This window comes from Bos grunniens, chromosome 18 (genome assembly GCF_055505025.1).
Source record: "Bos grunniens cultivar Pamir isolate PY7600 chromosome 18, Bosgru_T2T1.0, whole genome shotgun sequence".
In the NCBI taxonomy this organism is placed as follows: Eukaryota; Metazoa; Chordata; class Mammalia; order Artiodactyla; family Bovidae; genus Bos; species Bos grunniens.
The window spans coordinates 59642172-59665421 of record NC_141182.1 but is presented as its reverse complement, the minus strand read 5'-3'; the positions used below and the strand labels follow the sequence as shown (position 1 = coordinate 59665421).

Genomic DNA, 23250 nt, shown 5'->3' with positions numbered 1-23250 from the left:
TGTGTCTTTTTTTATTACTTGTGGCAGAAGATGACTTTCATTTGCAAACCCTGTTGAGCCTGGGGCAGTGGCTTGATTCACTAAGTTGTGAGTGACCCCCTTCCCTTGTCCTATCATGAGATAGAGGTCAGGGAAGAAGAGACCTGGGGCAAGAAATGACTGCCTCTGTCACTCTGTGGTAGCTTTTTTTTTTTTTTAATTTTTTTGGCTGTGTTGTCTTCAGTTCTGTGCCGTGGGCTTAGGAGTTGTGGCTCCCAGGTTCTAAAGCACAGGCTCAGTAGTTGTGCACAGGCTTAGTTGCTTGTACTTGTGGGATCTTCCTGAACCAGGGATAGAACCCATGTCCCCTGTATTGTCAGGCAGATTCTTATCCACTGTATCACTATTGGATAGCAGTTTAAAAGGAACACTTTTTTTTTTTTAATGGATTCACATTTCTCCTTTCTTTATGTATAGTGGTTTTTGTAGCTTGGAATAGTTCTTAATTCATTCAGTTTCTGTAATCATTTTTAACTTCAGAAATAAGATTTTTTAGTTTCCAGTATTCTACTCTTATCATGCTTTTCTAAATATGATTATTCTCAGTGCTTTTTAAACTTTGACACCAGATTTTTAGATTAAAAATAGTTCACAATTTTTTTTTTTCAAATTTTTTTTCAGATTCATTCCTTGCCTGAGTGTTTTTTTCCCTTCATCTCGTACATTTGAAACTCTTGGCTGGAAAATCCCATGGACGGAGTAGCCTGGTGGGCTGCAGTCCATGGGGTCGCTAAGAGTCGGACACGACTGAGCGACTTCACTTTCACTTTTCACTTTCATGCATTGGAGAAGGAAATGGCAACCCACTCCAGTGTTCTTGCCTGGAGAAGCCCAGGGATGGGGGAGCCTGGTGGGCTGCCGTCTATGGGGTCGCGCAGAGTCGGACACGACTGAAGCGACTTAGCAGTAGCAGCAGCAGTTGGTAAGTAGTAAATCATCTTAGACTATTTTGTGCCATACTTAGCAAAAATGTCACCTCGTTTATCAGTTCTAATGAGGTAGATGAATCTAGAGCCTACTATACAGAATGAAATAAGTCAGAAAGAGAAAGACAAATACTGTGTATTAATGCATATATATGGAATTTAGAAAGATGGTACCAACGATCCTACATGCTGGGCAACAAAGGGAGACACAGATGTAAAGAACAGACTTTTGGACTCAGTGGGAGAAGGTGAGGGTGGGATAATTTGAAAGAATAGCACTGAAACATGTATATTACCATATGTAAAATGGAATGATCAGTGCAAGTTCAATGCACGAAGCAGGGCACCCAAAGCCAGTGCTCTGGAACAACCCAGAGAGATCGGGCAAGGAGGGAGGTGGAAGGGGGTTCAGGATGGAGGGGACACATGTGCAATTCATGTTGATGTATGGCAAAAACCATCACATATTATAAAGTAATTATCCTCCAATTAAAATAATTTAAAAATAAAAATGAGGAAACTGAAAAAATAAAAGTTAATAAGCAAAGATCACCTCGCCTCCCTTTCTCTGAATTCAAAGGGAAATACATCTTGGAGGGTTTTATGTATGGGACATCATGTAATGAAATAGACATATTTTCAACTGTGGTTTTACCAAGGACATGAATTGTGTGTATATGTTTATGTGTGCACACACAAATGGATATTTCTGGTCTCAGCTCTTTACCAGAGAATAACGGAGGTATGACATTAGATCTTGTGAAATTAAAGGCATTTCTTTCAGAAATGGGAAAATAAAAGAACATTTAACATGATAAAACCAACAAAATAAAACGCTTCATTCTTTCCTTTCAAAAAAAGAAAAAAAAGACCACCTATTTTAACTGGTTAGTGTAATGGTCTGTTTTCTCCATTTTCTATGATCAGTGAAACAAGTGAGCTGTGAGGTGATATGAAGATGTTTCCCTCAGGTCCCTTTTTGACTTTTCTGTGCAAATGAGGAAGGATGGGCTGGATTGACCTGGAACCTTCCAACAGAGCCTCTCTATTCATAATGAAAAAGATTGCTCAGATCCTATTTCTAAGCTGACTCCTTACAATGTTTTTTGTACCAGTGGATATACATTTTCAATTCTGTATTTTTAAAATATTTTACTGCAATCTTATAATAAAGAATTACCTGCTTCGTATCAGTTTGACCCAATCTTGAAAGAAAAGTTTCCTTTGCTCAGATACATGACAGATGTTCCTGGTCTTAAATGGGATGGGCATTAAGGACAAACTTGGCCCCCTTGTCCTTCAGCCTCCTATTTCATTATTCAGTTATACCTGGTTCTCTTCACTCTTCTCATAAACGGCTTCTCTCTGGGCCTGAGGGAGCCCACTTGTAACATGGAGATGAGAGACTAGACCGGAAACTCTGAGCGTGAGCAACACAGACCCCTGAAATGATTAGCCAAATTGGCTGTGTGTCTGTCTGTGGCAGTTCTGGTTTGGAGGGAGTGTCTGGTGGTGATTAGAATTTTAAATAGATCCCAGTCCTCCCTCAATGAAAAATGAAAAGGAAAACTAGGATGGAGGCAGGATCACAGGCTCAGAATTAGATGACTTCTATGAATAAGGCTAAATCTGAAGGGAGATTTTTTTTATGTCCTGACGTTCAGACCTCCACTGGCTTTTATTTGTTCTTGGGACAAAAGCTTGACTCCTTGCTGTGGCTCCACGGCCCTCTGTCAAGCTCAGGGCCCTGTAAGAGTCTCCAGCCTCATCCTGGGAGCTGACAGTTTGCTCGTGGTTTAGCCTGTCCTGGTCTCATTTACCTTTTCTCTGTTTCCAAATACCAAAACCATTTCCGTCTGACATTATACTTCCTTTTCTCACCTTCAGGTCACCCTGGCTCAGGCCCTTTGTCACCCTTCAAGTCTAGGCTCAGAGAGGTCTCCCCATCCCCTCCTAACAGTCTCTCTCACGTTACCCAGGTTTATTGCCTCTGTATCAGTTGCCATAAGCAGAAATTAATGCCCTTCTTCATGGGTTATTTTGAGTCCTTCCTGGTTCCCCTCTTTTTAGGGCTCATAGTGTTCCTCTTCTTCCCAGTGTCGCTGCAGTACCTGATACTGGAAATGTCTTTAGATGACAGGACTATGGGTTGGGCTGAATAATCCTCAGGGAAGACCAAGAGAACAGGGCAGGTGATGAAGATGTTTCCCATGTTCTGGACATTTCAGCTGTAATTGATCTTTACCCCATGTGACTACTTAATTACTCAAAAGATGAGCCGAGAAATATAGGAAGTCCTGAAAAGCCCTACAGAGCTGGTGTCCTCAAGCAGTGGGCTAAGATGTCCCCATGTTTAGTCTGCTGGGTTTAGTCCTCTGCAGCCCCCAGATCTAAGCTCTGTCCATCCAGGGACCAGTCACCATCGTGGACAGCAGCTTTGCCTTCTAGGAGTTCATGTGCTCAGTGTCACCGATTGTGATTTCAGTGCACTGAGGATGAGCAGAAATGCAAAACCTAACGGGGTAGGAAGGAGACGTTGCCCCCCCACTCCCTCGCCAAGAGCTAGAATATCTTCCAAGTAGGTGTGGGTGGGGAAAACAGGAGAGAGTGAGACCTGGAGACCCTTGCTTTGAGACTTCCTCATCTCAAATGCCTTTGTACGTGGACTCCATAATGTCCCCAGGTGGTGGCAGACTTTCCTAGGGGGGCCAGTGTCTTGGTTTCCATACTGCACGTGCAGTGTCCTTTGGGTGGTAGCTCGTGGGCACTCCTCTTGTGATCCCCTTTGCCAAGAAACCCTGGTGCACTTTAGTCTTGCTTAGTTCAGTCATGCAGGGAGGAGAGGTAGACAAATGGGGAAAGCGCAGGGAGCCTGGTGGGGTCTGCAGGAGGCTTGTGGCAGTACTTGGGGGCATCAAGGTGAGCCCAGTGAATGGAGCGTGCGCCCATCCCAAGTGTAGTTGCAGGGACAAGGCGGGTGTGGATCTGTTGGAAAAGAATGTCTCAGTTCAGGCTGGAGAACCTGGGAGCAGATTTGTTGGAGAGTCCGCATGGAATGGTTTGAGGTTCCAGTGCCTTAGCTCGTGTTCCCGGGACAGCAGTGCTGAGGCTGACACTTGGCTGCAGAGGTTTGATTTGACAACTCGTGACCACACGTGAGCAGCAATAAAGAATGTGGAATTCAGCCAGGAGAAGCCTTTCCCACTGTTAGAACTGTGGCCTGGGCTGAGCCCGCAGGCATCTGTGGGTGCAGGAGGACGGGAGCCTTGGGCTTGAGGGGCTGGTTCTAGCAGATGGCCCCAGCATCCACTCCACGCCCTGGCTTTTGTTGGCTCTTTTTTTTTTTTTTTTTTGCTTTTGTTGGCTCTCTTAGCAGGCAGGCACCATAGAGTAACAGGGAAAATCTCAGGTCATTTTTTGCATCAACTTTGGTATCATTGTGTACTTGGGGTTGCCGGTGAAGAAAGGTTCATGTGCATTTGGGAAGATACCAAGAGAATCTGGAGTGTTTCCTTGGAAGATGCTGAGGTCTCAGTGGGCCATGTGCATCACTGGAATTATCCCTCTTTTTCATAGTCTTTGGAGATTTTGGTGTTTGACCTGGATCACTCACTGTAAATGAAAACACGGTGTCTTGTGTCTGTGGATCCTTGGGTATCCTCTTTTGTATTTTGCTTCATGCATGAGTTATCAGGGCTTGGAATGCTTTGTGTTTGTATAAAAGGGTTAGAGGCTCATCATGGGCTCTGTGGACACTCTGTTGGACACCATTAAAGTTTGTAAGTTTGTTTGAGTCCCTCTGGGAAAATAGGAGTACTAAGGTTAAGATCACAGAATGCTTGTTATAAGGTGGTCCTGCTCAGTAGGGATCTGTGGGCCCAAGCTAAGAAGAGTAATAAAGTCCTGTGACATAGGGGAGGATGGCTCCAAAAAATCAGAGGGCAGCGATGCCACAGTGATCTGCAGCCTGGAGGCTTGTCCTCTAGAAGATGCAGTTGCAACTGTCTTGCTGCCAGGCTGGGTTCTCTGTTATCCACTCCTGTCCCTCCCAAAATAAGCACACATACAGGCACATTACAGAAAACACAGAGTCTTAACTGCACTGATGGTGATAATGTAAATGGTACTGCTATGTTGGAAAATAAAATGGAAGTTCCTTAACAAATTAATATAGAACAGGCCTACAGTCTGTCAAACCCATTTCTGACAGATATCCAAAGGAAAAGTGATCAGTTTTTCAGAGATATGTCCACAGTCCCATGAGTGTGATTGAATTTGCAGTAGCCAAGGCATAGACACAACCCAGATGTCTCTTGACAAAAGCATAGGTAACAAAAGTGTGGAATAGAAATATTTATTATATACTGTATATTCATGAACTATTTTTTCTCTGTATATAAATATAAAAATCAAGGATCCTGAATTTATGCCAGAATGAATGAACCTAGAGAACATTATGCCAAGTTAAATAAGCCTGACAAAGGAGGACAAACACTGTATGTGGAAACTAAAATTGTCAAACTCACAGAGCCATCAAGTGATAAGGCTGTTATCAGGAGCTGGGTGGAGGGGGAAATGGGGGCACTGGTAGTCAAAGAGTAGAGATTTTCAGTTGTAAAATAAGGAAGTTCTGGGGATCTGAGGTACTGCATGCTGCCGGTAGTGTTTCTGTATACTTGAAATTCGCCTAGAGAGAAATAATACAGTGTACTCATAGGTGGAAGTGTAACTTACTCGACTATAATAATTATTCAGTGTATGAATCTATCACATGATCACTTGGTACACAGTACGTTTATACCATTTTTGTTAGTTACACCTTAGTAAGACTTGGAAAGAGAGTTGGGGGGTGCTTTTCTCCTCTGAATGGTGCTCTGTCCAGGCTTCACGTTTCATTCATGAGGCATTTGCATACCCATGTTTTGTACCCTCTGACCAGAGATTCCCCTTCAGGTAGTTTGTGTTGGTCCACAGCTCGAGAGTGTTTAAGATGCCCCAGTTGATTCCAGTCTGGATCCGTCACTGAGCATCAGGACTCTGAGTCCTCCCAGTCCTGAGGGCTGAGATCTGGGCTGAGGAGGGGATGCTGTGTTCTGACTGGGGATGGATCAGGGCCTGCTGTGTAACCTGAAGGAGACTGCCTGGTCAGCGGAGGTGCCTCCTGCTGCGGTGTACGTGAGGCCTTACCAGGAGGGGAGTATAATCCGAGGGAAAGTGTGGGAAAGTCCCAGTTGGTCTCTCTGCAGGAGTTGACTGTCCTGAGTCCCTCCTGAGACAGTGGCCACAGGGGACTGTCTGTTCCTCGTGGTGAAGGCTTCACTGTGTGTGTGGTTGGGGCTCAGGAAGGGGATGTGTTGACTCTAAGCATTAAACAGCATGTTTTAAACTTTCATGATAGACCTCTGAAGACTCGTGTTGCCTGAGGAAGCCCTGAAGTTAAGGAAGAGGAAAGAAAAGGAGTGAGGCATGGCTCTTTCTCAGGTAAGGTCATATTTAGTGTGTCCTTCCTGAAATGCCCTTTTCTGGACTCGCTAATTGTGTCTGACTCTCGAGTGTCCTGTGTGACTCCTGTACACGCACACTCACGCAGGGCCTTCCCTCTGGCCCTGTCGTCTCCACTTAGATCCCGTCTCCCCATGACCCGATGACCTGGCCCTTGTGAGGAGGCTACCCTGGTCACCGTCCTGGGCAGGGCTTCTCACCCATGGGTTGGAGACGGGGTCTCAGTGCTGTTGGGCAGCAGGGATTGCTTAGGGCCCATCTGGATGCGCTGTCTGCTCTGTCAACCAGGGTAAGGAAACTGCACATGGAAGACAGGTGTTAGTATGCACAATAGCTGGTAAAACCTGGGAATCAGATCAGTTGAGACTGTCCTTTCCCTTTTGTGTATCTTGACATCCTTGTGAATATACCTTACATATACACAAAGAATTATTTCTGAGTACTGTGTTCTGTTCAGTTGGTTTATTTATCTGTTTTTATACCAGTACCACATCACCTTGATTACCTTGTGTTAGGTGTTGAAATAGAAAGACCTCCATCTTCCTTCTTCAAGAGTTTTGCTGTTTGCTCTTTGAATAGTTCTGTGACTTTCACTATGTTTTATTCTGCTTCTAGAAAGATTGTCATGGCAGTTTTGATAATGAGTTAATTGGTTGATCAATCCTTTGTGTGGTTATTAAAGAATCTTTTTTGATATAGCATGTTTCTTTTGTAATCTTTATGGCTTTTACCTATGAAACTTTGTCACGTGGGAAAGAAGATAAATTTACTTCTTTTTCAATTTGCTGACCTTTGATTTCTTTTTCTCATCTAATTGCTCTAAGTGTTTCAGTGCTTTCTGAACTGTAGTGCAGAGTGTGCATCCTTGCCTTCTTGACCTCAGAGGAAAAGCTTTCATTCTTTCCCCATTGCTGTGCTCTTTTCATAATGGCATTTATTATGTTGATGTTGGTATAATGTATTGTTTGTAGTTTGTTGAGTGTTCTATCTTGAAAGGTTGTCAAATTTTTGTTAAATGGTTTTTTTCTGCATCAAGATGATCCTGTTTTTTTTTCCCCTTTAATCTGTTAATGTAGTGTGTCATATTAATTGATTTTTTTATGTTGATTTCTCCTTGCCTTATATGAATAAACTCCACTTGGTCATGGTGTCAGATCTTTTTATTTATTTTTTTTTAATTGAAGGATAATTGCTTTACAGAAGTTGTTGTTTTCTGCCAAATACCAACATGAATCAGCCATAGGTATACCTATGTCCCCTCTCTCCTGTCTTCCTCCCTATCCCACCCCTGTAGGTTGTTAGAGAGCCCCTGTTTGAGTTCCCTGAGTCATTCAGCAAATTCGCATTGGCTCTCTACTTTACATGTGGTAATGTAAGTTTCCGTGTTACTCTCTCCATACATCTCACCCTCTCTTTCCTCCCCTCCTGCCTCTGTCTGTTCTCTATGTCTGTTTCTCCAGATCTTTTTAATATGTGTTGAAGTTGGTTTGCAAGTATTTTAATTTTGCATCAGTATTCGTCAGAGGTAGTGGTTTCTAGTTTTCCTTTCTTGTGTCTTTGGGAAATTAGCAAACTATTAGAATCATGCTTGCTCCATAGAATTACAGGATTAGTGGTAATTCTTTTGTAAATGTTTGGTAGAATTTGGTCCTGTATTTTTCTTAGAAGTTTCTGACTACTTTTTAAATCTCTCTAGTTATAATGGGTTTCCCTGGTTACTCATATCATAAAGAATCTGCCTGCAGTGAGGGAGACCCAGGTTCTATCCCTGGGTCGGAAGATTCCCTGGAGAAAGGAATGGCTGTCTAGTCCAGTATTCTTGTCTGGAGAAATTCCATGGACAGAGGAGCCTTGTGGGCTACAGTCCATGAGGTCACAAAGAGTCAGACATGACTGAGTGGCTAACACTTTCACTTTCAACACTTCTCAATTTTTTTATTTCTTAATAAGTAAAAGAGTTTGTGTGTTTCTGAGAATTTGCCAGTATCTCCTATATTCTGTCATTTATCGGCATTATTGGTCATAGTACTTCCTTATCTTTAGAAACTTTCTTTGACCTCAGTTGTAATCACTCCTGTTTCATATCTGTTTTTAGTTATTTGAATCTTTTTTCTCTTTTCCTTAGTCTAGGTGGGGGTTTTCCTATACAGTTTTTTCAAAACATCAACTCTTGGTTTGTTGATTTTTATATTTTTCTAGTTTCTATTTTATCTCTGGTTTAATCTTTCTTATTTACCTGTTTCCTTCTGCTAAACTTGAGTTTAGTTTGTTTTCTGTTTTCTGTGTCCTAGAGGTCTAAAAATAGACTTCAGATTTAAGATCTTTTCTCTTTTTTACTGTAAGCATTTAATGGTTCAGACTTTCCTTTTAGTATAGTCTTCTCTGTGTGTTATAAATTTTGTAATGTTGTCTTTTTGTTTTCATCCATGTATTTAAAAATTTCCATGTGATTTTTTTCTTAGACCCATTTGTGGTGTAAGAGTGAGTTGTTTAATGTCCACATTTGAGGAATTTTCTTTTCTTCTTGTGTTTATTTCGTTGTTGTTAGGGAAGATACTTTTCTGGTATCAGTCTCTTAAAATGGTTAATTTTGGCCTAACGTGTGGTTTCTCATAGAGAATGTTTTATGTGTCCTTGAGATGCATGTGTTTTATGCTTTTGTTGGGTCGTGTGATCTGTACATGCCTGTTCAATGTTTGCTTCATTTTTCTGAGATATTTAATGTTAGATGTATATATATTTTTACTTGTTCCAGCTTTTTGGTAAATTGACCATTTTATCATTATACAATATTTATCTCATTGCACTTTTTTTTTCTTCAGTTTATTTTGTTTGATATAACAGTCTCCCCTGCTCTCTTTAGGATGGACTGTCTTTTTCCATCCTTTCACTTTTCACCTTTCCATGTCCTTAGGTTTGTGAGTACTACCTGTTTCAACTCTCTGACATACTCTGTGTCTCTTGCCCTGTGTTTTTCCTCCTGTTCCTTCTTCTAGTGGCCCCTGGGCATGCGCATCGTATGGTGGTTAAAGACAGACACCCTGGACAGCTCCTTTCATGCCACTGTAATTTCAGAAGGAATGTATTGAATGTTTCCTTCCTATCATGATGTTTCTTGAGATAGTCTTGCTTAATAACTATATTTTTTCCATATTCTTTTTTGCTATGTTTTTTAATTCTCCAAGAAGTTTTTTTTACTTTGCTATTGTGATAATATTTTTTTGTCATAATCTAATGACTCTTGTAATTTCAAATCACTGTTTTATTAATGGAAAAAAAAGCAAAGAAAGTCTTTGACTTCTGTTAATGCCTTGCTATGTAAATTTAAATGGATAAAATTGTATTTGTATTTTTGTATATGGTAATTTTATGAATTGAGTTCAAGTATTCTTTTTTTTTTTTTTTTAATGTTTTTACCAGTTTTCTTTTGGTAGCCTAGTATAGAATCCTGTTGACAAACTCAGCTGAGTACAAAGGATACATTTTTATCATCTGAAAGATGCTGAAATACATGTGAATAAAAGGATGATATAAAATTGTCCAAAAAATCTTCCAAAAGACGAATCCTGTCATTTCAGTTAATTTTTTTTATAGATAAGCATGCATGCATGTGCAATAGAAGACATCATGATTTAAAAACTACATATCACCTTTTTTTTTCAGTTGAAATTATGTTATCAGTATAATCTGTGGCCTTGAAATTTTCTAAACAATCCTGTTAGTGTTTTAAGTAGTAAATTACTAACAGTTGTGTTCCTGTATCCACGTCTATAATGACCTTTCATGCCATTGCACATTGTTCACCTTGGACATTTTTTATCATATTAATACAATATTTATTTGTTTTCCTTCTGTCAAACCCTGAGCCCACCACTTTCCCCAGGCTGCCTGGGGAGTTACGGGAAAGGGAACATACAGGGCAGACACAGGAGAAAGAACTATGGGAGGTGGAAACAGCTCCTTCACATCGTGAAGAAGATGAGCTAGACCACCATCAGGCAAAAGAGCCCCATGGCCTTTGGGAGGGCCAAGCCCAATGCGTGGAAGAGCTACTGTTTTGGGGAAGGGTTCCTAGCATAACAGTGATGAAGCTCCCGAACACAGTCCCACTTCCAGCCCTGGAGCCAGCCACCCCTGCTGTGGCAGCTCCAGCTCCAGGGAACTTGGCTGCTGTGTCAAAGTCCTTTGAAATGGCACTGGTTTGGAAGCTGTGGCTAGGAATAAGTGAGATGGTCTGAGGATCTGGGGCTCCCAAGCTGCTGTGGCTCTCATGGGTCAGTGTCTCCAGTCCTTCACCACTGTAGACAGTGATCACTCAACAGGGGGGAGGTTCTCCCGATCAGGGAGAGGGTAGACGAATTTGGCACAGGTGTCCATTTTCAGGGGATGAAGGCCTGAGGCCCGAGAGCTGCTCTCCCTGCAGAGAAGACAGAGGGGCAGGGAGGAGGCTCACCTTAGACTTCGTTCAAGTTTTCTTTAGGAGCCCTCTGTCAAAGGACTTTTAATGTTCTCTGTATTACTTAACTGTTAGATGCTTAAGCTTCAGTTGCTGAGCCCAAGCCTCTGAGTTCAGGTGCTTCATGTAACATTTCTTACCTTCTTGATCTGAGTCGAGTTTCTCAGAGTGTCTGTGACATAGGTTTTCTTCTGTAAGGTGGGAACAAATCATTCTTTAATGAGCTATTACATTGATGACAGGTTCTTGCCTGTAAAGTACTTCTTTAATGTTTAGAGTAATACTACAATAATTTAGAGCAACAGGAATCCTTCAGACACTTCTGGTCCTTGCTGCTGTTATCAACGTTATAACTGAAACTTTTGACCTTTCCATTAAAAGTGCCGTGGACTTCGTCATCTCTGTAGACACCACTCATGCTGTACCTCATCTAGATAATGAATTGCACTCACTGGGTAGAACATAGTATCTGACACTTCTGTATAGCCAAAACAGTGTTGAGTTTTATTTTTATATATTTCATGGATTTTGAACAGTGATGAAAAATCCATATTAATTGGAGGATCTCATAAGGTCTTATGAAAAAGCATAAAAAATTAAGAATAGAGATGCATAATTTCTCCAGATACCCCTGCATGGATCTGTTAGAACACATACTTCAAGTCAATCCTTACCCCTTACTACCCTTTCTCTTTTGCATGAAAATGAGAACTTTTCATGGCCCTTTTGGTGACATGTGATTTCATTTCAGGAACGACTGACCTCTGAGGATGTGGCCATCGAATTCACTCAGGAGGAGTGGGAATTCCTGGACCCTGCTCAGAGGGCCTTGTACAGGGACGTGATGCTGGAGACCTACAGGAACCTACTGTCTGTGGGTGAGGATGACTTCCTTCCAGAGCTGCCCTTGGGTATCTGCATTTTCCCTGTGTGCCCCTTGGGAGGCCCTGATGTCTTTCATCTGAGAGTTCTGTGACTGGGGCATGACACAGCTTCACAAGGTTAAAATGACCCTCTTCAGATGCTGTGTCTGTTTCATGTCATATCTGAGGTTGTCCCAGAGCTTAATTATGTACAAAGCTCACTGGCAAATGTTAAAAAAAAATACCGAAAAACCCGATTTCCTATTTTCTATCTTTTGACTTTTGGCTCAGTGTTTTAAGAAATCCACAGCACTTTAGATTTCTTTCTTCTGATAACGCTGAATACCTATTTGTTTGTTTTTGCTTGCTTGTTTACTTTTTTTTGGCTGCACCATTCTGCATGTGGGATCTTAGTTCCCTGACTGAGGATCAAACCTGCACCCTCTGCATTGGAAATGCAGTCTTAACCATTGGATCACCAGGGGAGTCCCAGAATTTCTGTTACTGATCTGAATATTATCTCCACATTGGAGCATGAGAAAAGGCTCTGGACAGTGGGGAATGATGTAAAAATACAATGTATAAAGAAAAATGAGTATTTCAAAAGGGGTGTTTTTTTCTGTTTAGGATTGGGACAAGCTGGTGGGTTGGATCCTCTGTGGTGGTTACTTAGGAAAATGTAAGGAGAGTGGGTAGAGAGATCATCTTTTTGATCCTAGATCCTACGAGGGGAGCATATGTGAATATCGCAAGCTCTTAGCTTGCCATCTGTAGGTCGAGTGCATGGTCCCATCTCAAGATCCTGTAATGTCTGACCTTCATGTTGTATTATTTTTACTCTTGTGCTGCTCTACCTGTCTGGGAATGTCAACTGTTCCTGATGTTACATTCTCCTTACTTTGTATATTTTACCTCTTAAATTTCTTTGAAATATATTCCTGAGGGTCTGAAATTTTATCTGGTTTCCTTGCTGTGATAATCCACCTATGTTTAATTGGCAGCCTCTGCTGAGTCTCTGTGGAGTGGATTTACTAGGTAACAGAATACTGTGATGGAGACACTATTCCTAATGTTATTTTCTTGCTCTGTACAAAGTCACCACTTGAAGCTATCCAGTAGAGTGGTCAGTATGTTCTAGGATTATGAGAGAGAAAGTATCATGAGAGCCTGATACATTTTTCCAGGTTATTTTCTGGCTTTGGAGACTCTGTCAAGGGCACCATGACAGTGTTGTTCATGTGTATCAAGGACCATGTATTTTAGCCTCTGTAAATGGTATGGGAATTTATCCCAGGACAAGTTTGTCCAAGTTCACAGTCTCTATCTATGAGACTATTGGCTGCACTGTTGTTCTGGGCATTGTAGGTATTTTTTTATTTTATCATTGAGTTCAAATTTCTGTGTTACTCTTAGTGTTTCTGTTTTGTATTTGCAATGCGTTGGATGGTTGATTGGGGAATGGTCCCTATGGTGGAACTGGTGATCAGTCCCTCTTAAAATTCTTGATATATTCTTTGTACTCATTTACTATCAGATGTATGATTTCCACATATTTTTTCTTTTACTGTTGATTGTCTTTTCAACCTCACTGCACTTTAATGCACAGTAGTTTATGATTTTGATATAGTTCAATTTATTAATATCTGGTTTTATTTTGTGGCCTGTGCTTTTGGTGTTATATCTGGTAAATCATTTGTGGGTCCAATTTCCAGAAACAGTTCCTGCACGTTTACTTCTAGGAGTTTTATACATTTGGGACTTAGGTTTAGGTCTTTGAACCATTTTGAGTTCATTTTTGTCTGTAGTGTAAGATAGTGTTCCAAGTAAATTCTTTTGCTGGTGGGTATTCAGTTTTGTCAACATGTCTTGTTTCATAGACTGCTTCCCCCATTTAGTAGTTTTTACACCCTTATGAAACATCTTTTGAACATCTCCGCAAGAGGTGTTTTTGTTTTAACCATTCTTTTAAGGTATGCTGCTGCTGCTGCTGAGTCGCGTCACTTGTGTCTGACTCTGTGCGACCCCACAGACAGCAGCCCACCAGGCTCCTCTGTCCCTGGGATTCTCTAGGAAAAAACACTGGCGTGGGTTGCCATTTCCTTCTCCAGTGCATGCGTGCATGCACGCCAAGTGCTTCAGCCATGTCCTACTCTGTGCAACCCTATAGACGGCAGCCCACCAGGCTCCTCTGTCTTGGGATTCTCCAGGCAAGAATACTGGAGTGGGTTGCCATTTCCTTCACCACTTTTTAAGTATAGTTAATTTACAATGTTGTGTTTCAGGTATACAGCAGTTTACAAGATACTCAATATAGTTCCCTGAGCTATAGTAGGTTCTTGTTGTTTATCTATTTTGTATACATATTAGTTTGTATATACTCAGACTCCTAATTTATCTCTCTCTTTCCTGCCCCCACCACCATCCTGTACTCTCCCCTTTGGTAACTATAAGTTTGTTTTTTATGCTGGTGAGTTTATTTTGTGAATAAGTTCATTTGTATCATTTATTTCAGTTCAACATATAATATCCTGTGATATTTGTCTTTCTCTGTCTGATTTCACTTAGAATAATCCCTAAGTCTGTCTATATTGCTGCAAAAGGCATTACTTCATTGTGTTTTATGCGGTGGAGGTGGCAACCCACTCCAGTGTTCTTTCCTGGAGAATTTCATGGACAGGGGAGTCTGGCAGGCTGCAGGCCATGGGGTCTTAAAGAGCTGGACACGGCTGAGCTACTTGCACTTCACAATATTCCCTTGTATATATGTACCACACATTCTTTATCCCTTTTTCTGTCAGTGAACATTTAGGTTGCTGCCATGTTTTGCCTGGTATAAATAGTGCTGCTAACAACATTGGGGTGCATGTGTCATTTTGAATTAGTTTTTATCCTTTCTGGATATATGCCCAGGATCGGAATTGCTGGTTCATGTGATAGCTCTATTTTTAGTTCTTTATGGAACCTCCATGCTAGTCTCCAAAGTGGCAGTACCAATTTATGTTCCTTCCAACAGTGTAGGAGGGTTCTCTTTTCTTCACACCCTCCCAAGCATTTATTGTTTGTAGACTTTTTGATGGTGGTCATTCTGACCAGGGTGGTGATACATTTTTGTGGTTTTGATTTGCATTTCTCTCATAAGTAGAGATGTCAAACATCTTTTCACGTGACTGTTGGCCATCTGTTTGTCTCCTTTGGAGAAATACCTGTTTTGATCTTCTGCCCAGTTTTTGACTGGGTTGTTTGTTTTGATGTTAAGCTGTATGAACTGTATATTTTATATACAATATTGTATATTTTGGAAATAAATCCCTTATAGGTAGCATCATTTGCATATATAGTCTCCTAGTCCAAAAGTTGAATTTTTGTTCTTTTTTTGGTTTCCTTTACTTTGCAAAAAGATTTTAAATTTAATTAGATCTCATTTGTTTGATTTTGCTTTTATTACCATGACTCTAAGAGATAGATTCAAAAAAATTTTGCTGACATTCATGTCAGTGTTTTGTATTTGTTTTCCACTATGAATTTTATGGTATCTGGTCTTGCATTTAGATGTTTAACAGATTTTGAGTTTATTTTTGTATGTGGTGTTAGAGAATGTTGTAATTTCATTCTTTTTCATGTAACTATCCATTTATCCCAGCATCACTTATTAAAGAGACTTCTTCATTCTATATTCTTTCCTCCTTTGTTATAGAATAATTGACTATAAGTAAATTGATTTATTTCTGGGTTTTCTATCCTGTTCTGCTGATCTGTGTTTCTGTTTTGTGCCATCATCATACCACTTCCCTGGTGGCTCAGACAGTAAAGCCATCTGCCTACAATGCAGGAGACCCAGGTTCAATCCCTCGGTCAGGAAGATCTCCTGGAGAAGGAAATGGCAACCCACTTCAGTGTTCTTACTTGGAAAATCCCATGGACAGAGGAACCTGGTAGTCTACAGTCCATGGGGTCACAAAGAGTTGGACACGATTGAGCGACTTCACTTTCACTTTGTTGACTGTCAGTTTGTAGTGTAGTCTGAACTCAGGGAACATGATTCCTCCAGCTCTGTTCTTTGTCAAGATCATTTTAGATATCAGAGTCTTTTGTATTTTGGTACAAATTAAGTTTTTCTTTGTTTTATGAAATATGTCATTGTTAATTTGATAAGGGTTGCATTGAATATGTCGATTGCCTTGGATAGTATGGTCATTTTGACAGTGTTACTTCTTTCAATCCAAGAACATGATATGTGTTTCCATCTGTTTGTGTCATCTTTGGTATCAGTCATCAGCATCTTATAGTTTTATGAGTACAGTTCTTTTGACTTTTTAGGTAGGTTTATTTCTTAGAATTTTATTCTTTTCTATGAGATCGTGAATGGGATTGTTTCATTAATTTCTCTTTCTGATATATCGTTATTAGTGTATAGAAATGCAGCAATTTTCTATATATTTTGTATCCAGCAAGTTACTTTCTTCGTTGATGAGGTTTAGTAGTCATCTGGTGGCATCTTGGGGATTTTCTGTGTGTAGCATCATAGTGACAGTTTTACTTCTTTTTTTATTTTTTTAAACTTGGATTCCTTTCCTTTTTCTTTTCTGATTATTGTGGCTAGGACTTCCAAAAATATGTTCAATAAAAGTGGCAATAGTGAACATTCTTGTCTTATTCATGTTGTTAAGGGGAATGCTTTCAGTGTTTCCCTGTTGAGTATTATGTTAGCTGTGTGTTGGACATATACAGTCTTAATTATGTTGAGGTAAGGTCCATCTGTGCTGACTTTCTGAAGGGTTTTTATCATAAATGGCACTTGAATTTTGTCAGAATCTTTTCTGCGTCTATTGATGATCATATGGTTTTTAGTCTTAAACTGTTAATGTGGTGTATCATAGTGATTAACTTGCGGATATTGAGAAATCTTGCATCCCTGCAATAAATCCCACTTGATCATGGTATGATTCTTTTATATCGTTTTATGTATTAGTGTCTGTTTGAATCTGCTCTTTTGAACTCAGGGAAGGTCTAAGAGAATAAAGTGTTTTTCTACAAAAAAGAGTTGGATGCCTCAGAAAGGCTTTTGTAACTGGGAAGGTCCTCCAGAGTCAATTTCAATCCCTCCTTTTCTTTGATACTCCTCGATCTTGAGATGAACATGCGTGGAAGAAGAAACGAAGTAAATGTCCAATTAGATCAGATCAGATCAGTCGCTCAGTCGTGTCCGACTTGTTGTGACCCCATGAATCAAAGCCCGCCAGGCCTCCCTGTCCATCACCAACTCCCGGAGTTCACTCAGACTCACGTCCATCGAGTCAGTCATGCCATCCAGCCATCTCATCCTCTGTCGTCCCCTTCTTCTCCTGCCCCCAATCCCTCCCAGCATCAGAGTCTTTTCCAATGAGTCAACTCTTTGCGTGAGGTGGCCAAAGTACTGGAGTTTCAGCTTCAGCATCATTCCTTCCAAAGAAATCCCAGGGCTGATCTCCTTCAGAATGGACTGGCTGGATCTCCTTGCAGTCCAAGGGACTCTCAAGAGTCTTCTCCAACACCGCAGTTCAAAAGCATCAGTTCTTCGGCGCTCAGCCTTCTTCACAGTCCAACTCTCACATCCATACATGACCACAGGAAAAACCATAGCCTTGACTAGATGAACCTTTCTTGGCACTGTTCATAACAAACACCCTCTTCCAACAATACAAGAGAAGACTCTACACATGGACATCACCAGATGGTCAACACTGAAATCAGATTGATTATATTCTTTGCAGCCAAAGATGGAGAAGCTCTATACAGTCAGCAAAAACAAGACCAGGAGCTGACTGTGGCTCAGATTATGAACTCCTTATTACCAAATTCAGACTTAAATTGAAGAAAGTAGGGAAAACCATTAGACCATTCAGGTATGACCTAAATCAAATCCCTTATGATTATACAGTGGAAGTGAGAAATAGATTTAAGGGCCTAGATCTGATAGATAGAGTACCTGATGAACTATGGAATGAGGTTCGTGACATTGTACAGGAGACAGGGATCAAGACCATCCCCATGGAAAAGAAATGCAAAAAAGCAAAATGGCTGTCTGGGGAGGCCTTACAAATAGCTGTGAAAAGAAGAGAAGGGAAAAGCAAAGGAGAAAAGGAAAGATGTAAACATCTGAATGCAGAGTTCCAAAGAATAGCAAGAAGAGATAAGAAAGCCTTCCTCAGTGATCAATGCAAAGAAATAGACGAAAACAACAGAATGGGAAAGACTAGAGATCTCTTCAAGAAAATCAGAGATACCAAAGGAACATTTCATGCAAAGATGGGCTCGATAAAGGACAGAAATGGTATGGACCTAACAGAAGCAGAAGATATTAAGAAGAGATGGCAAGAATACACAGAAGAACTGTACAAAAAAGATCTTCATGACCCAGATAATCACGATGGTGTGATCACTGATCTAGAGCCAGACATCCTGGAATGTGAAGTCAAGTGGGCCTTAGAAAGCATCACTACGAACAAAGCTGCTGCTGCTGCTAAGTCGCTTCAGTCGTGTCCGACCCTGTGCGAGCCCATAGACGGCAGCCCACCAGGCTCCCTGGTCCCTGGGATTCTCCAGGCAAGAACACTGGAGTGGGTTGCCATTTCCTTCTCCAATACATGAAAGTGAAAAGTGAAAGTGAAGTCGCTCAGTCGTCTCCGACTCTTAGCGACCCCATGGACTGCAGCCCACCAGGCTCCTTCATCCATGGGATTTTCCAGGCAAGAGCACTGGAGTGGGCTAGTGGAAGTGATAGAATTCCAGTTCAGCTATTCCAAATCCTGAAATGTCCAATGGAGAGATTAATCGTACTTGTCAGAGGAACCTAGGTTTAGATAGCCTTTTCCTGGATTTTCCTTCTGATTTCTGCTAATAGGATTCTTACACAATATCCTGGAATATTCTGTATGTTCTTCTCGAATATAAGCATTCCATTGTACCTTACAAAATTCACAGTTGGATACATTGCATTGTAAATAGTATAACAGGTATTATCCTGCTTTCTCCATATATCACAGTCACTTTAAAAATCTCTCTTGTTTCTGTCCCATACCCATAGTATAATGCCCATAAACTTGCTGAACCAGTTCTTTTCCTTTAATATCAGTATATTAGTTTGCACTCAGTTATTTTCACAAAGACTTGCAGTCACAAGCTGATATCTGACATAAACCTGTGTGCCCTATGCTCCACGCAGGCCCTTTCTTAGTCCTGACCATTCCTCACATAGTATGTTGATATGGATGGAAACATTGTTCTTACTTATCACATCTCTCCACCTTCTACATACTCTCACTGTAAAGATAATATCTGGTCATTTATTGAACAAGTGTCTCAGGACATGACCTAAATCACTCTGTGCATCCATAATGATTCACAACCCATTTTGAGATGGGATGGTTGAATAATAATTAAACACACTACTTCTGTCTTGTATCTTCTTTGATATTTTCTTTCTAAGTTCCTTGTATTATTTTTAATATTTTCTAATCTTTTCTTATCTATTCATTCGGTGGGTGGTCATGTTTACAAATAAGTTTTCTCAGTCTGTAGGTTCAGATTCATATCCTGGTTCTCTTACCACTTTGTGTGCCAGTTGGGTGTGTCTCCTGCTCTGATTAGAGAAAAACATGTTAATTTACCTCAAGCCTGTTAAAGCAAATTAGTGCTGTCAGTTGGCTTACAGTAGTACATGTTTTATAGTAAATACTCAAAATTTATTTTTGTTTAAAAAAAGTAATATCTATATTCTGTCATGTTCTTTATGATACGACTTTATCTACATTATATCTTTTAAAATTTTATTTATTTTTTAATTGAAGGATAACGGCTTTACAGAATTTTGTTTTCTGTCAAACCTCAACTACATTATATTTTGTATGCTTTTCACTTGCAACATTTTTCAGCAGTATTGTGTCTGACCCTAGTCAATAAATACACAAAGAATTCACTTTTTATTCATTGTATTTTGGTGCCATTAAACCAGGGAATTAAGAATAGTGCATGGCTAGAGATTAGCCTTCCTTGGTGGCTCAGTGGTAAAGAATTCACCTGCTAATGCAGAAGATGCAGGTTTTATCCTTGAGTCAGGAAGATCCCGTGGAGAAGGAAATGGCAACCCACTCCACTATTCTTGCCTGGGAAATCCCATGGACAGAGGAGTCCGGTGGGCTACAGTCCACAGTGTCGCAAAGAGTCAAACACGACTGAGCGACTGAAGAACAATAACATAGGTAGGGATTGCTTTGTTTATTGGCTGTTAGAAAAGTGGTGACTATTTTACGTCTTAATTTATGTGTCATTTACAGATGACGGTCTTTTAGTGTGTATTCTGCAATACAGCTGACGCATACTGCTTGTTAGCGTTGTAAAATGACTTTCTTTATGGGTACGTAGTTCTATAGCAGATTTAGAAAACTATATTGTTTCCAAAAAATTATTTTAGTCATATTCTTCATTTTCTCATTTGTTTTCAATTGTAAACAACCAATTGTGACTAGTTAATTATTAATTGGGTAAGCTTATTTTGGATTATTTTGGTTTTGGATTATTTACTGTTACAATATATAATATATTGTTTAGAATTTATTTATGTACAGTAAGTATGCAGAATACAGTGATAGTGTAATATTTTTCTTTTCAATTTGAGACAACTGTTGATTGATACATTCCTAAGAGTTCTGGTAGAAAAATACTCTGTTTTTGAGAGTTGGCATAGGATTATCCAATGTGAGTGTGTTTGGCATATGGTTTTTAAAACTAGACTACCTTAACGGTGAATTTATTTTACACTTTCTTAAGTTAAGAATTCTATTCCTTTAGTGTTTCTAAAAACTTAAGGTCATCATTGTGGTGTTTCATAACTTGGTGTAAGTATTACTCTTGGTGTAATATATATTCAACATGAAACATTTATTTTTGAATTACTGTGAGCAGGATACCTATGATTCTTTTTATCTTGTAGATATCTCTCCTACACATGTGATCAAGCATTTACAACTCAAAGCGAACAGTGAGAAACTAGAAACATTCCAAACATCGATGCTGGGAAGACCTGAAAGCTGTGAAATCAAACATTTTCATCTTTGGGAAAGTCAGGAAAATATGCGTGACTTTGAGTGTCAGGGGAGAGACGACAAAAGAAATTACAAAAGAACACCTGTAAGCCTTAATGGAAATATGCCTGATGGAAGAGATTTGCATGATAGAAAGGATGCAGGAATCAAGCCCTTTGGAAACAGACTTGGATTTAACTTTCAGGATAAGCTGCAGATATTTCAAACTGGTGGGATAATTTCTGAATATAATGAAGCTAAGAGGTCTGTCAACAACAGTTTCTCATTTTCACCACTTCAAAGAATTCCTCCTTGTGTCCAACCCAGTGTTTCTAATATATATGGGAATGATTTTATTAATCCTTCAGTAATAACACAAGAACTCAAAGCACACAAGGAAAAACCTTACAAATGTGATGAGTGTGGCAAGACCTTTCGTGTAAAGTCAATCCTTTTAAGTCATCAGACAGTTCATACTGGAGAGAAACCTTACAAATGTGATGAGTGTGGTAAGGCCTTTACTGACAGCTCACACCTCAGGAGACATAAGAAAATTCATACAGGAAAGAAATTATTTAAATGTGATATATGTGACAAAGTCTTCAGCCGAAATGAACACCTTGCTGGTCATCAGAGGGTTCATTCTGGAGAGAAACCTTACAAATGTGAGGAGTGTGGCAAGGCCTTTACTCACAGCTCACACCTCAGGAGACATAAGAAAATTCATACAGGAAAGAAATTATTTAAATGTGATATATGTGACAAAGTCTTCAGTCGAAATGAACACCTTGCTGTTCATCAGAGGGTTCATACTGGAGAAAAACCTTACAAATGTGATGAGTGTGGCAAGCACTTTAGTCAACCTTCACAGTTCACAAGTCATAAGAGATTTCATACTAGAGAGAAACCTTACAAATGTGATGAGTGTGGCAAGCAGTTTAGTCAACCGTCACAGTTCATAAGTCATAAGAGATTTCATACTGGAGAGAAACCTTACAAATGTGATGAATGTGGCAAGGCCTTTCATGTAAAGTCAATCCTTTTCAGGCATCAGACAATTCATACTGGAGAGAAACCTTACAAATGTGATGAGTGTGGCAAGGCTTTTACTGACATCTCAAACCTCGGGAGACATCAGAAAATTCATACAGAAAAGAAATTATTTAAATGTGATATATGTGACAAAGTCTTTAGCCGAAGTGAACACCTTGCTGGTCATCAGAGGGTTCATACTGGAGAGAAACCTTACAAATGTGATGAGTGTGGCAAGCACTTTAGTCGGGCTTCACAGTTCATAAGTCATCAGAGGGTTCATTCTGGAGAGAAACCTTACAAATGTAATGAGTGTGGCAAGGCCTTTCATGAAAAGTCAATCCTTTTAAGGCATCAGACAGTTCATACTGGAGAGAAACCTTACAAATGTGATGAGTGTGGCAAGGCCTTTCGTGTAAAGTCAACCCTTTTAACTCATCAGACAGTTCATACTGGTGAGAAACCTTACAAATGTGATGAGTGTGGCAAGGCCTTTTCTGACAGTTCAAGCCGCAGGAGACATCAGAAAATTCATACAGGAAAGAAATTATTTAAATGTGATATATGTGACAAAGTCTTCAGCCGAAATGAACACCTTGCTGGTCATCAGAGGGTTCATACTGGAGAGCAGCCTTACAAATGTGATGAGTGTGGCAAGGCCTTTCATGAGAAGTCAATCCTTTTAAGGCATCAGACAGTTCATATTGGAGAGAAACCTTACAAATGTAATGAGTGTGACAAGGCCTTTCGTGTAAAGTCAATCCTTTTAAGGCATCAGACAGTTCATATTGGAGAGAAACCTTACAAATGTGATGAGTGTGGCAAGGCCTTTCGTGTAAAGTCACCCCTTTTAACTCATCAGACAGTTCATACTGGAGAGAAACCTTACAAATGTGATGAGTGTGGCAAGGCCTTTCATGAAAAGTCAATCCTTTTAAGGCATCAAACAGTTCATACTGGAGAGAAACCTTACAAATGTGATGAGTGTGGCAAGGCCTTTCATGAAAAGTCAATCCTTTTAAGGCATCAGACAGTTCATACTGGAGAGAAACCTTACAAATGTGATGAGTGTGGCAAGGCCTTTCATGAAAAGTCAATCCTTTTAAGGCATCAGACAGTTCATACTGGAGGGAAACCTTACAAATGTGATGAGTGTGGCAAGGCCTTTCGTGTAAACTCAATCCTTTTAAGGCATCAAACAGTTCATACTGGAGAGAAACCTTACAAATGTGATGAGTGTGGCAAGGCCTTTCGTGTAAAGTCAACCCTTTTAACTCATCAGACAGTTCATACTGGTGAGAAACCTTACAAATGTGATGAGTGTGGAAACGTCTTCAGTCAAAAAGCGCATCTTCAACTTCACTGGAGAATTC

General features: G+C 40.1%; 1 protein-coding gene and 1 long non-coding RNA gene across 2 annotated transcripts in view; one reads left to right on the top strand and one right to left on the bottom strand.

Moving 5' to 3' along the window:
- LOC147354463 (uncharacterized) overlaps nt 1-23250 on the top strand; it is a 24924-nt gene extending 1674 nt beyond the window's left edge. The window contains 4 exon segments of the mRNA XM_086354147.1: nt 6364-6446; nt 11675-11801; nt 20755-23082; nt 23085-23250. Coding sequence (XP_086210273.1) covers nt 6432-6446; nt 11675-11801; nt 20755-23082; nt 23085-23110 — 2496 coding nt within the window. The 5' untranslated portion in view covers nt 6364-6431 and the 3' untranslated portion in view covers nt 23111-23250.
- Nucleotides 10451-11525, bottom strand: LOC147354464 (uncharacterized). Its single transcript, XR_015146697.1, has one exon. It is a non-coding gene; the product is annotated as an uncharacterized LOC147354464 (long non-coding RNA).